Source organism: Pseudopipra pipra, chromosome 5 (assembly GCF_036250125.1).
Source record: "Pseudopipra pipra isolate bDixPip1 chromosome 5, bDixPip1.hap1, whole genome shotgun sequence".
In the NCBI taxonomy this organism is placed as follows: domain Eukaryota; kingdom Metazoa; phylum Chordata; class Aves; order Passeriformes; family Pipridae; genus Pseudopipra; species Pseudopipra pipra.
This window is the reverse complement of record NC_087553.1, coordinates 23,997,594-24,012,072: the sequence shown is the minus strand read 5'-3', so window position 1 is coordinate 24,012,072 and position 14,479 is coordinate 23,997,594. Positions and strand designations below refer to the sequence as shown.

The following is a 14,479-nucleotide window of genomic DNA, read 5'->3' as shown; positions in this document are numbered from 1 at the left end:
CAACGTCTGACCTGGGGAAGGAGGAGAATGCAGGTTTTGGTTTCCATCCAGCCCAGATCTGCACACCACCAGTGCTGCCAGGGCACTGCAGGGTGAGGAGGTAGGACAAGCCATCAAGGGAGGCTATCTCCAGAGGTTCAGCTCTATCACAGTTGCCTGGGACAGCATGGGTGCTGGCTGATGTGCCAAGAGATGACAGTGACCCACACAGCCCTCCTGCCCTGCTGCCATGTCCACCCTGGTGACAGGACCTATACCCTGAGGACTTCCAGGTATGCTAAGACTGAGTGCAGCTAGGTGATCCTTTCCCAGCAAGACTCAAAGGCCACCAGCTTCCCTTCGCTGGGAAGGTCCTGGATGCCTCTTCCAGTGATGGAGCAGGATGTGGAGAAGGAGGTGCTGGCCCCTTCCCCTCCACAGAAGCCCTGATAGCCCTCTGGGGTCAGTGGAACCCTGTGGCCTGACAGAAGGGATCATACAGCTTCTCGATCCCACATGCCCCTGTGGCAGAAGGGAGCATGGTGTCCCCGCCAGCTCACTATCAGCTGCTGTAACCAGGGAAAAGGGGAAGGCCGTGTCTTGGGACGTGGTGATAACCCGGGGGATGCGGCGGAGCACAAGCCTGTACCCTGCCACAGCACTGCTCACCATGGAGGGACCACACCGCTGCTGCCTCCTCCTCCTCCTCCTCTGCCTGCTCCCACCACTGGGCATTCCAAGCCCACCACTGCCTCTGGAGGAACCTCAGGATCTGCCACTGACACTGTCCAGCACCGCTGACCCCACTGCCCACCTGCTGCGCGGCCACCCCTCAGCCCCAGTGCGGCCCTACAGCCTCTCGCTGTCCCCTGAGGATTACCACTACTCCCCCAAGCCCCGGCACCTGCGCCCTGGGCGGCTGCGCCGGCTCCTAGGCTCGGCCTTCGACCCCTTCTGGATGGCAACCAAGGAGCCCCGGGGTCGCAACAGCAGCATCCTCGAGGAGAACCTGGAGTCCATGAGCAGGGACCTGGCAGAGGGTGCCGGGCGCTACCGCCGCAAGCTGTGGCGAGAGGTGGAGGGACTGGAGCTGCCCAACCTGCTGCTCCCTGGCCCGGGGTTGCCCCCTGAGCTACCTGGGGCCCTGGCCCGCCACCTGCGGCAGTGGCTGGTGGAACTGGCTGCCTGCCGCCTCACCTCCACCTGGGTTGACCTGGGACCCGTCTTCTGGCCCCGCTGGGTGCGCCACACTGCTTGTGACACCAGACTCCCCGGCTGCTCCTGGCCCCCTGGCATGATCTGCCGCCCCACACAGCTCACTCGCATCAAGCTGCTGGCCTGGCACTGCTGGGTCCCCCAGCACCCAGGCCCACCAAACTGCACCTGGCGGCAGATCCCCTACCCTGTTGTGACTGCCTGCAAGTGTTCCTGCCGCTGAGGGGGCTGCAGTGGGCTATGGAGGGACCCCATGGTACCTGTTCTTGTAGCCAAAAGGCCTGAAAAGGCAAGAGTCTGCCTGGATTCACCCTTGGATCTGGGGGGAATCCCCAAACAGAGAAATAAACCTCCAGAAAGGAAGCGCAGACGGCTGCTGTCATTGTTCTTTCTTGCCAAAACCCTTGGGTGGGATGCAGCTGCTTTGCCCCTTGCCCTCCGCAGGGAGGCATTAGCACCAGTGGAGGCCCTTGTGCAGCATTTATCTCCAGCAAAGGATGCGGAATGGGAAAATCGTGGAACAGAACAGCAGGCTCAGACCCTGTTTGCATCAGCCCCAGATGACTCAGTCCAAGCTGGGGCATCCCTGCCTGCCTGGGTAGGGGAGCAGGCAGGGAGAGAGGGCAGGGAAATGTCAGCAGGGAAGGGGTAGAGGGAGGTGGGTCACAGCTCAGGGTGGAATCAGTGGTGGTTAGAGAGACTGTAGGGCATCAGCAGGTAGAGGGGCAGTTTTGGGACTGCAACGAGGCAGCCTAACAAGGATAGAAGTAGGGGGTGGACAGGGACCCAGGGCTGAAAGCATCTATAGGGCTGGGTGTATATGGAAATGGGATGGGATAGGACAGTCCTCTACTGGGTAAGATACATGAACCCCCCACCTATCCCATGATGTGAGTGACAGTTCCAGACTCAGGACTATCAGAGTAGCATGTAAGGTCTGAGGTGGGTCAGGGAGCCTAAGCTGGGAACTGCATCCTTGAAAAGCAGTGTCTGCCTCTTCATTCCACCCAGCAAAAAGTCCTCTGCTTTCTGGGCTAAAAGCTGCATGGAGCTGTAAATCACATCTAGGCTGGGAGGCCTTTAAGAAATAAAGAGCTGGAGGCTTTGCCTGGGATTGCAATAATAACATGATGCCTTGCAGTTGATGGGCGCTGCATTATTCATTTCCAGCGTGCCATCATCTGACCCTCCTTCTTTCCCAGGGCTCCAGCACTCCCTGGTCTGCTCCCCAGACAGCTCCACAGTCTGCAGCAGAGCTTGGCCTTGAAGCAGGCAGAGAGGCAGAACAGTGCAGGGAGTTGGCTGCCGAGGGGCCTGAGAGATAGGGAGGGGAGAGGGAGGTTGGTGCACCTGGTGAGGGGGGAGCCCCCATGTGCACACAAGAACAATTGTGTGTGTCACAGGAGGGGGGCTGCTGCTGCTCTGGCTTGCAGCTGAGCAGCAAGACATCTGTATGGCTGTTCTCCCCTTCAGGAGGACTTCAAAGCTGGAGCAGGGTTAAACTGTTTGGGTTAGCTGCCATGGACAGAGCAGAGACAGAGACAACAGCAAGACTGCCTGCAGAAGGCCAGGGGAGAGGGGGAGACCAGGGCTGGGGACCAGCAGGAGAGAGGTGCTAGGGAGCATGGTACAGGTGTACAATGGAGGTGTGCAGGTAGGGGGGAGCGAAGGGGAGGGGTGTGTGCACATGCATTGGGCTTAAAACAACAGTGATTCAGTTGAGGGTTTCAACCCCCTGTACCAGATCCCATCTGGCTGAAGCTTCATCTCTTCCATGTTACAAGAGGGCCTGAGCACATCCCCCTGCCCTTTCCCCATTACATTCTCCATGTCAAAATACTGCCTGTTGAAAAGGGTTTGCAGCACTGTGAGTGTGTCTGGTGCCACAGAAGGGGAACTCCATATCATAGTTTATCAGCAGGCAAATTAAACAAAATCAGCAGTTATGCTACCAGCTGTTCTAACAAGGTCTGGTTGCAGCCCTATCAGAAACACGTTTCTCCCCTGCCCTTTGCGACCCCGGATTAACTCCGGTATTCTTCTGCAGTTGCTCTGGTTCAGGTCAGACATGCTATTGCCCTGTAGCTCACTCCCTGACTGCCCAAGGGCATGTAGCAATTTCAGAGCAGGTCTTTGCTGATGTGACTCAGTGCTCCAGCACCTAGGCACAGCACACTCCATTCCAGCTGGAATCTGTCTCCAGCTGCAAGTACTCATTCAGCACGTGGGCAGGTGGCAGGACACATGTGACTTCTAGAGCAAAACTGATGCAAACGAAGCAATCCTGTGATGCCCAAGACCCACTTGTTCCTGCTTTAATGCTCAAATGCTACGCCAACACAGCTTGGAGGAACAAATCTAGAGATTCCTGGCTGATGGAGGAAAATTACAGGTTTCTGTCCCCTGCTCTGCCTCTGGCTGACACAGACCCTCTTGCCATGCTGCTGGCCTCTGCCCACTGCCCGATGGCCCCTCTGGGGTAAGATGCCTTTCCCAGGGTAGTTTTGGGAGCACCACAGCAACTGGCAAAGTCTTATAGCTGGTCCTGGGGACTAAGCAAGCCTCACATCTAACACCCGAGAGCAAGAAGGAGAGAAAGCAATACTGGAGTTTTGGCTGGCCCATGTCCTCTTTCCCTAACCAGCTGCTGGTGGCACAGATTGCAAAGGGCTTGGGAAACACCCCTGCGCTGGTGGGGAATTGCAACAGGCAGATCTGCCAGTGATGCTGCTGGACCCAGAAGAGAGCATAGAAGAAGCAGGCAACCTCAAAGCACACCAGCAACGCTGTATTTCCATCAGCAGGAGAGAACAGGAACTGCAGTGCTTCAGCATCTGGACTGAGGCTTCAGGGAAGACACAGCAGTGTGTGGTCACAGCACAAGAGGAAGGGGATGGGGTGCAGCTCCTGAATGAGAAAACAAGAGGCAGACAAATATCCACTGCACTGCAGGACACCTTTAATGACACAAGAGCTGGTTGCCAGCGCTACTGCCAGCACACTGCAACAGCCACGGCCTCCCGCAGGCTGCCGTGCCTTGAGGATCAGTCCTGTTTTTGGCAGTGCGCTGCTCAAGCCCTGTTCCCCCCAGCAGAGGCACTTGGTTGTGGACAGGGATGGTGCCGTAGGAGGTGTTTGCTGGCCCCTCAACGCAGCGCTCCGTGTTTCCGTCCCACCTCGGTGAAGGCGTCCACACAGCGGTCGATGTCCTCGTCACTGTGCACAGCTGAGATCTGGACCCGAATGCGGGCCTTTCCCTTGGGGACCACAGGGTAGCTGAAGCCAATGACATAAATGCCTGGGAAGGAAACACAGGGAGAGTCAGAACTGGCTGGGAGGGAGAGAGGCAGGTTGATGGGTACTGGGTGATAGAACGGCTTTTGGATCCTCCCTCTCCACTCAATAACCACTTCCAGCCTTCAGGGTTTTCAAGTGCCATCTTCTCCCAAGCATGGAAATGAGGGTTACAGCCAGTGATGGGGGATGGAGTCCAGCATGGCAGGACAAGAGCATCAATCTAAACCCCCTCCCCAGTAGAGAAAGAAGAAACATCTGGGGGAGACCAGGAGGATGTTTGCAGCTGGAGAGTGGAAGAGTTCCTTATGATGACTTAAATTTGAGATTTCATCCAGAAACATCCTCTGGAGGAGGGCTGGTGGTAGCACCACCAACAACTGTCCCTTCCCTCAGGGAATGTGTCTGCACACAGAGCTCTCCCCCCAGTTCACCTCTGTTCAGCATGTCCTCAGCCATGACTGAAGCCAGCCGAGCATCCCCCAGCATGACCGGACAGATGGGGTGGTCTTTCCCCGAGATAGTGAAGCCAGCTGCCGTCATCTTGCTTCTGAACCTGGTGAGGAGAACAAGAGGATTAGTAAAAACCTCATCACCCCTGTCCTTGGGGACTGCTGCCTTTCTTTCCCCTGGGAGCCCTGGCCACTGGGGCTGGGTGAGTTTTGCTCCACTGTGCATCCTCTGGGCAGGGAAAAGATGTCTCTTCCTGGAGTGACCTCCTGCCATGTCCTGCTCACCAAAATGGGACTGCAGATCCTTGAGGGGCAGATGTGACCCAGCACACAGGGCATCCAGATATGACATACCTGCCTGCACATCTGTCTGACACACACAGGCACATCCTGGAGCTTCCCCTGAGCACCCCAGAGCTCTGACTTGCAAGCTACCTTTACAGCTATCACAAGGGGGGTGGGGGTGAATAAATACACATAGACAACTCATTCCTAATGAAGCTGTCCCTGCTCCCACCCCAATATGGCCCTCTCACCGTTGGGTTTTGGCAGCCATGGACTGTGCAATGGCATTGCTCTCCATGAGCAGGTCCAGGGCCTTGGATGCACAGCCCACCACAGCGGGGGGTAGGCTGTTGGAGAAGAGGTACGGGCGGGACCGCTGGCGGAGCAAATCGATGAGGGGTTTGGGACCGGTTGTGTACCCACCTGCAGATGAAGGAGAGAGAATTGGACAAGGCACCCCAGGGTGACCTGTTGAGAGTGCGACTTCTCAATAAAGCCAAACTGGCTCCTAGAACAGGAATTTCAGTACAAACCAGGCCTAAAAATCACAGCTGATGCTTTTGACCAAAAGTTTCCACTTTGACACCAAAAGCAAATGCATGAGGAGGATGACAGTGGAAGGAGCACATGCCAGGATCTCCCCTGACCCTGCAGCAGCGTAACAAAAGAAGCCTCATGCCACCAGCAGAAGAAGACAACACGCATTTGTTGCTGTATCATTAGGTAGAGGAAGAAAACATAAGCAAATGCTGTGGAAGCTCTTAAGGGCATGCAGGATCTTGAACAGAAAAAAGCATTCACCTGCAGCTCCTCCAAGAGCTTTTCCCAGGGTGGAATTGATGATGGTGACTTTGTCCATCACTCCCAGGAGCTCATCAGTACCCCTGTAGAAAAAGAAATGTCACATTTCCAGGGAAGTTGCTTGATGCCTCAAGGGAAACAAAGTGTCACTAGCCAGGTCTCTGGTGTCCCCCCTTCAGGAAAAGGAAGAACAGCCCTTTGTGATAGTACCACACAAGTGTTGACCTTCCTCTCCTGCAGAAAGGCTACGCTGGGATCTTGTGAGATGAGAGCATGGGTTCTTCATCCCTTACAGATGGGAGAGTGCTCAAACTTCCAACACAGAAGTTTAATAGTCCAAACAAAGCATCAGCTGTTGTAGGTTTCACTAGTGGAACCAACCAGATGTAGTAAACGTGCTCTGCAGCTTCATGTTCTCCAACCCAAAAAGGCAAGATGAGGCATGGCCATCCAGCTGTGAGCTGTCTTGAAACAGTGCTGTCGACAACACCACCACGTTCACACCCAGACTAGCACAACTCATGAAGCATTCAGTAACTGTTCCCTCCTCCTCAAGCCATTGTGCATTTACACACCTCAGTGCAGTCAGACAGATGTTTTTGCAGCTGGTGGGACCACAGAGACCACTGGGACAGAGTGACGAGATCTACCTCAACTCATGGGATGACTACCATGCCCCAAGGAAGGAAGACTACAAGACAAATAGATCTATTTGTCTTGTAGTCTTGTCATAGATCCTTATGATGACTTATATTTGAGAAAGTTCAGTACAACTACAGGGTCTGAAATATATTTGAGTTCTGCCACCTCTTGTTATTGATGAAGTGCCATCAGGAGTGGTATCCCTTCTCTTAAAAGATGCCTTTTGCACCACTATTTTGAGGGAGGATGAAACACCTGCTATGGCCTTGGTAAGAAAACAAGGCAAGTGTCCTTGCTTAGTTCTCAAAACAACACATGAAGCATCTCTTCTTAGCAAACACCTGCATCATGTGCCCTGCTTGGCATCTGGAGGAGCTCCAGGCGATGGAGGCAAAAGCTGCCCTGAGGAAACTAATCAATCTGTGCAACCTAGCTCCACAAACCTAAGAATTTGAAATTAGTATCTGACAGGAGAAGGATTTGGGAATCAGGAAGTCCAACTGCTTGCCAGGAGAGGCAGATGAGATGGTCACACCATCCCTTACACACTGAGAAGCAGCTGTTACTTTGGGATGGGTCATTGCTAAAGTATCTCCCTTCAAACCCAAAGGTGAGGTGCAAAGCCTCCAAGAAATGGTGACTCTGGGAGTCCCCACACAAAATATGTTGGTCATCAGCACCTTTGGCCTTGCTTCAGGATCAGTCAGGGTAGGGGGGGAAAGAGAGTAGAAACAGTCACTTACCGACCATTGGGTCCCAGGAAGCCTGTGGCATGGCATTCATCAATGAAGACCAGGGCATCATACTTCTGGGCCAGCTGGCAGATCTCCCTCAGGGGTGCAATGTCACCATCCATGGAGAAGGCACCGTCAGTTGCCACCAGCCGCAGACGATATTTCTGTCAGAGGGAAAGAGGCATCCCCGGGGATGAGGATCTCACCCTGAGGAGAAGGGCTGGCAAAGGAGACCGGGACATACTCTTAACTCCTGTAGGGAGTCGATATATCTAACTGAAATGGGGGGGATTTGCATTGCAACCAGCTGCTTTGCCACCTTGTCTATCCATGTCTGTCTGTGCCTGTCGGCATAAACAATGCCTATTGCATGGGAAAAGGCAGAGCTCACCATTCAGGGCTGGTTACTGCACAGGTAGCACAGCTAAGTGAGCGCCCTCGTGTCCGGGTGGGAGCAGACCTCCATACCTGCGCTTCCTGCAGCTTGGCCTCCAGGTCCTGCATGTCCATGTGCTTGTAGCGGTACTTGTTGGCCTTGCACAGGCGGATCCCGTCGATGATGGAGGCGTGGTTCAGTTCATCCGACAACACTGCATCCTCTGGGGTCAGCAGGGCCTGGCCACACCAAACAAAAAGGATCATCCTTAGCTCTGTTGTGGCACCTCACCAAGATGTTTCAGCCCCTCTCGGTACAGAGGACAAGGTTGCAATTGATTGCAGCTGCCATGTCTCTCCTGGCACTGCTAAATTTTCCACTTTCCTTCCCAGCCACCTTATCCCCTGATTTCTTTAGGCCAGGCTCTTGCCTGTGGCTTCTGAGCTCAAAACCTCCCGCCTAGCAAGCCTGGAGGATCACCCGTTCCCTCACCTACACTTTAAGGGGAAGTACAGATCTCTGAGGAAACAAGAGCCCTCCCCAAAAGCTGGAGCTGGCTGGGGACAGGGGAGGTGAAGGCTGATTAAATGCCTCTGCATGGCTTCCCCAGTCCAAGGACCCTAAGTCGGGGCTCTTCACCACCAGTCACTGCCATCTTTTCTGGCGCACACAGCTCACATCAGAGCCTCTGGAAGACACAGCAGGCACATCGCTGTCACCTCCTTCCTCCATGCACAACACACAGTAAGCCCTACAAACCTCAAAGATACCAGCGTTGGCATCAAAGCAGCTGGCATAGAGAATGGCATCTTCCCTCTGGTGGAAGCGTGCGATTTTCTCCTCCAGGTCCTTGTGAATGCTCTAAAGGGAAGAGAGAGTGAAAGTCAGAGGTGGAGCAGCACAAGTTCTTGCTTGCCCACTGAGGTTAAATGCTGACTTGCAAGGGGAGGAAACAGCCAGGTTTTATTCAGAAAAAGTGTGTGTGCATGGGAGAAGTTAGTTGTGTTCCCTATAATATGATTATTATGCCAAAACCTCAGCAGGGAGTTCCCCAAGCACAGGGGAGCAGCTCTGAGTTTTCTTTGTGCTTAACCAGCCAGCGCTCTGAAAGGGCTCCAGCAGGGATAAACTGGGGTGGGTCTGATAGAGCCACTTCAAATCAGGTTGACTGTAATTTTGACCCACAAGAGAGGGAAAAAGACGTTAATTTTCTGAATTCAGAGTGGTGTTTTGTTTCTTTGCTCTCAGGTGTTGTAATGGTTTAAACTGGCGTATTTCCAGATCTTTGGCTAGTGGGGACCTAGCAGGCTCTTTTTTTCACCGAGCCACGTGTACCTTACGGCTGTGCACGCATGCGAGTGTCGAGAGGGGAGTCTGCGTGGACACCCTGCGAAAGACTACCGCGGTGCAGGGGATGCTGCCCGGATGCCCGGTACCTGGGTACCGCAGATAAAGCGGACCGAACTGAGCCCAGCGCCGAACTTCTCGAGGGCCTCCACGGCGGCACGGATCACCTCGGGGTGGCTGGAGAGACCCAGGTAATTATTGGCACAGAAGTTGATGATCCCTGCGGGAACACAGAGAAGCGGGGACATCGCACCGTGGGAAGAGGAGGCCGAGAGCCCCCCTCGCCGCCGCCCGCCCCGCACGCACCGCCTCCGCCGCCCGCCAAGCGGAGGTGGGGACCCTGTCGGGAGGCGATGACCCGCTCGCTCTTCCAGGTGCCGGCGCCTCGGATGTCCTCCAGCTCGTTCTCCAGCCGCTGCCGGAGCCGAGCCGCCGCCGCTCCGGACGCGGCCCGGGGGGCGCCGGCCCCGCCGACCCCCCCGCCCCGCAGCGCCCGCACCGCCGCTGCCGAGCGCCACATCCCGCCGCTCCGGGCCGCCCCGGGGCGGGGCTACGGCGGCCAGGCGGCGGTAATTAACCACGGGTTAATTACAGACCAATGACCATTGGCCGCCGGGGCACCGCCCCCCGGCGGGCGGGGAGGGGAGGAGCCGAGCCGAGCCGAGCCGAGCCGAGCCGAGCCGAGCGAGCCGAGCCGAGCCGAGCGGAGCCGAGCCGAGCCGGGCGAGCCGAGCCGGGCGAGCCGAGCCGGGCGGGGTGGGGCTGTTGCGGCTCCGCCGGCTGGAAGGCACTCGGATACCTTCCCTGGGAGGCGTTCGGCATCTTCTTTGGAGGAGAGGCTCTGTCCCAAGGGGTTTAGGCAGCCCAAAGCCAGGCGATTTGGGATGCCCGGAGTCTAAAGAATCCTAGAGAAAAGGCACCCATGGGATTTAAGAATTGTAAGGGGGTCGTGGACTAGGGCCTGAGGGTTTTTGGGATTTTGGAACAACAGGGAATCGTGGACCTTAAGGATCAACAAGCCCAGGGGCACTAGGTGCCCTCATCTAAGGGATTTGAGGTCCTCAGAACAAGGGACTTTGATCCTAAGTGGGTTATGGGTGCCCACCACTGTGGATAATGAACCAAGGGTCTGTAGGATGGGGTGCATCCAGCTGAGGGTCTGTTGGACTGAGAGGTTTAGGATTTACCAGGTAAAAATTAGATACCCAAGCCCAAGAAATTTGAGTGCCTCTGGCCAAAGGGGTTTGTGAGCCACAGGTCCAGGGGCTTTAAACACAAGGAGTCATAGAATGATAGAATGGTTTGGGTTGGAAGGGTCCTTAGAGACCATCTAGTTCCAACACCTCCAGCTGTGGGCAGGGACATCTTCCATTAGACCAGGTTGCTCAGAGCCCCATCCAACTGGCTGGAATACTTCCAGGGATGGAGCTTCCACAGCTTCTCTGGGCAACCTGTTCCAGCTGGACAAAGTATCTCCATCCTCCACTACAGCTGACTGGGGAATACTATGGCCAGAGTGGTTTAGGCCACTCATTCCAGGGCAATTAGGCACCAGGCTCTTGAAAGGCATTCAGGGTCTTCAGCTTAGGTGGTCGGGAGCTTTTGGTCCAAGGGTCTTACGAACAAGAGCCCTAAGGGATTAGTTGCCTCCAGGCCAAGGATTTCAGTACCCTGAAGTACACAATTTGGAATCCTCCATGGCTGAAAGAGTCAGGCACTGTCTGCCCAAGTGATTTAGGAACAAGAGGCCAAAGGATTTGGGATCCACTGGGGAGGGTGAAGATGCTGGGCTCACGAGATTTAGGCAAGCAAGCCCAAGGGGACTGGGCACTGAGACTTTTTGGGATTTCAGAGCTCCTGGCCCAGGTGGTTGGGGATCTTGATGTCCAAAGAGGTTAGATGTCTCTAGCCAAGAAGGATTAGACAACTTCTGCCTGAAGCTCAGACTCTGCTGAGCAGTGGGGCCAGCCCACTGGCTCCCTGCCAGCCCTAGCTGTCAGGATCACCCCGCCCTGCCCAGGGAGGGGCTCTGGCAGGGGCCAGGCAGGCCCTGGAGTCCTGCCAGCCCCCACTGGGCACAAAGCCAGAGCCCCAGGTGACAGCAGGGCCAAGCTCAGCAGACCTGCCTCACTCTGTCCTGGCTGCCCACCCGAGCCTTCCTGCAGAGCTGGCCACTGCTGTGCTCAGGATGTTCCTCTCTAGGGAGCCAAGCCACTTATGGCCATGTTTGTCCTTTCTACCCAGGGTGATCCCGCTTCCCACTTGATGGGCACCTCCAACTCCTTGAGAGCCAAGGTGGACAGACTTTGGCCCTGTTCCACCTCCTCCATCCTGTCCCTGCCCCAAGAATCCCTGCCACCACCCAGCTGTGCTGAGGCAGCTCCACAGGCAGACAGGCAGCCCCATTGCCCAGCTGGCTGCTGGTTATCTCCAGCACCACCTAGACCTCACACTCAGCAGCCCAACATACCCAGGGCAGAGGAGGGAGCCACTTTTCCTCCTCCAGGGAAGGCTGAGGATTTTGCAGCCAGTTGTTCCCACTTCCCCACCAATGTCGGCAGAGTCTCTGCCTGGCCCCAGCAGACACATGAACCCCCAGGAATTGGGGCAGGATCAGGAACTGAAATCCTGTATGGCCCCAACAGACATACGGAATCACCATCGCTCCCAACACACAACAAGCAGCCCAGCACTAAAAAAAACCCAAGACATACACACAAGAAATTTCTGAGACATCAAAATGAAAAACAGACCAGTAACTCTTAAAAATGGGAACTCTCCATACTAAAGATGTTCCTTTTTTTCATTCATTAACTGCCTTATTTTAGTGATTTCCATTCAGCAATAGATCAATTCTTTATAAAATGCAATAGAAAGGGGTAAAAATAAAGGCAACAGCTATTTACAGAACCAACAGGGAGAGTACCGAAACGCCTCTAGACTTCTTCACTTCTTCTTGGGTGACTTCCGGGCGCTGGACTTGGCTCTGGGTTTCGACCGCTTTGCCTTCTTGGGTTTGGACACCTTCAGCGACTTGGCCTTAACAGTCTTTGGCTTCTTGGCTTTCTTCGGGCTGGACCTCGACTTCTTCCTGGCTTTCCTGGTGGCAGATTTGGGCTTCTTTGCTGGTGACTTGGCTTTCCTGGACCTAGCTCTTTTCCGGGGTGAAGTGGATCTCCTGGCGGCCTTCTTCCTCTTCTTGGCCGGGGACTTCTTCACCTTGCTGGCCTTGGCCAGGCGGAAAGAGCCGGAGGCACCGACCCCTTTGGCCTGCTTGAGGACTCCGGTGGTGAGCAGGCGCTTAATGGCGAGCCTGATCTGGACGTCGGCGTTCTGGCCCACCTTGTAGTGGCTCTTCACGTACTTCTGGATGGACTGTCGGGATGAGCCGCCACGGCTCTTGTCGGCCCGGATGGCTGCCGTGATCATGTCCGTGTACGTGGGGTGGGCTGCTGGACGCCGCGCTGACCGGGCCCGCTTGGGCTTGGCGGCCGGAGCCGGGGCTGGGATCGGGCTGTCGCTCATGGCGAGGGCTTCGTTCTGCGATGCCCCGCTATGCCCTCGCAGCAGGAAGCGTGGTCCGCCTGGCTGGGGACCCCCGCCCCTGGGCGGGGAGAGGCTGGGAAGGGAGCGGTGGGTGAGTGAAGCCGCAGCACAGCCGGTGCCGCGCTGCCTCCCGTGCCCCCGCCGGTGCCTCTGCGGCCGCGCCCGCCGCGGGCTCCCTTTAAAGCCGCGGTGCGGACCGCGGGGAGGACTTCCCCGCGCGCGCCACCCGCCGCCGGTGTCCCCGCGTGTCCCCTGCCACGCCCAGACCCGACCCGCCAGGAGGGACAGGCAGGGACAGTGCGGGGGACAGTGTGGGATCGAGAGGAGTAGTGGGGGGAAACACTGGGACAGGGAGGGACGCTGGTGAAGTCAGTGCGGGATAATGAAGGACAAGCACTTGGAAGGGACACTGAGTGGGGCACTCTGGGACAAGGTGCATTTGGAAGGATATTGAGTAGGCACGAGGAAGGACACTGAATGGGACATGGTGAGACAGTGGGGAGTACTTATGGACACTGGGAAGACAGGGACAGGCATGGCAGGGATACTCAGGGCAACATCAAGACAGACGGGGGGACACTTAAGGAGGACACAAGGGGTGGGGGGAGGACACTTAGCAGGGACACGAGGAGACACCCAGGAAAAATACCAGGGCACAAGGAAGAACATCAGGCAAGACATCAAGGGGACAAGGAAGGACATAAGAGGAGACACTGAGGGTCTCAGCAAGGAGAAAAGGGAGAGCGCTGGGTGCAAAATCATCTCAGCAGCAGTATTCCATGGCCAAATACCTCTGCCTCCTCCTCTCCCCCTTTGCTTTCCACCAGGTGCTTTGGGGACACCAGCTCAACCCTAGCATGTGTATGGTGAGGGGTCACAAATAACAGCCTGGCCCCTTATTTTTAGGGGACACACACAACTCTTTGTGAGGGGACAGAGCAGGGACATGTAACAGTGGCAATCAGCCATCTTTTCCCCACTGGATGAGCAGTCGGCTGTTCCTGGGAGATTAAGTGTAGCCACTATCATCATCTTGCCAGTAGGATTTAGATGATGTTTTCCCCTTATTTCTTAAAAACATGCGGGTGCAGCCACCTGGTGCCCACTGACACACCATGAGATGCTCAGAGGTGAACCCCTGTGCCTCCAAATCCCGCAACGCCCCAGCATAGCATTAATGTACACAGCAAGCACCTCTTGGTAACTTCTATGTGCCCTGGGTGCCCAGGGCCATGAAAACCACCAGCCAGGGACACACAGAAGTACACATAAAAATCAATATAGATACATAAATACAAAATATAAATACCAAAATAATAGAAATTGAAGTAATAGAACAAATAGAAATAGCAGAAGTAGAGATGATAGAAATTAGAAATAGACTCATAGAATCATAGGATGGTTTGAGTTGGATTGGACCTTAAAGATCATCTAGTCCCAGCTCTCCTACAGAGACAACTTCCACTAGATAGGTTGCTCAGAGCCCTCTCCAACCTGGTCTTGAACACTTCCAGGGATAGGGCGTCCACAACTTCTGTGGACAACATGTTCCAGTGCTTCACAACACTCACAGCAAAGATTTTCTTCCTAACATCTAATCTAAACCTGCCCTCATTCAGTTTAGAGCCGTTCCTCCTTGTCCTACCACTACACAGAGATAGAAATAGAAATAGAATAGAAGCCTTTGATACTCTCTTCCTGGAGAACACAAGTACTGTGTGAGGGCCTAGCCCAGGAGGAGATACTCGGGCCTCTGATGCTTTCCCACAGACGGAAGGGCGACCGAGGGCATCTCCTTGTGCCTCCCT

At 55.3% G+C, this 14,479-nt stretch overlaps 3 protein-coding genes across 3 annotated transcripts; 1 reads left to right on the top strand and 2 right to left on the bottom strand.

Annotated features, from left to right (window-relative positions):
- Positions 1-94: 94 nt before the first annotated feature.
- Positions 95-1,557, top strand: LOC135414356 (noggin-like). Its single transcript, XM_064655054.1, has one exon. It carries the CDS (start codon positions 383-385, stop codon positions 1,415-1,417), a length of 1,035 nt encoding a protein of 344 aa, XP_064511124.1. The 5' UTR covers positions 95-382; the 3' UTR covers positions 1,418-1,557.
- A 2,574-nt stretch (positions 1,558-4,131) lies between these two features.
- GCAT (glycine C-acetyltransferase) lies at positions 4,132-9,661 on the bottom strand. The gene is made up of 9 exons (XM_064655050.1): positions 9,432-9,661; positions 9,215-9,345; positions 8,538-8,639; positions 7,871-8,017; positions 7,412-7,566; positions 6,027-6,109; positions 5,477-5,648; positions 4,923-5,044; positions 4,132-4,492 (listed from the first exon to the last, which is right to left on the bottom strand). The coding sequence occupies exons 1-9, from the start codon at positions 9,643-9,645 to the stop codon at positions 4,341-4,343; spliced, it is 1,278 nt and encodes a 425-aa protein (XP_064511120.1). The 5' UTR covers positions 9,646-9,661; the 3' UTR covers positions 4,132-4,340.
- A 2,220-nt stretch (positions 9,662-11,881) lies between these two features.
- LOC135414358 (histone H5) lies at positions 11,882-12,836 on the bottom strand. The gene has a single exon (XM_064655057.1). The coding sequence runs from the start codon at positions 12,648-12,650 to the stop codon at positions 12,072-12,074; it is 579 nt and encodes a 192-aa protein (XP_064511127.1). The 5' UTR covers positions 12,651-12,836; the 3' UTR covers positions 11,882-12,071.
- Between the last annotated feature and the right edge of the window lie 1,643 nt (positions 12,837-14,479).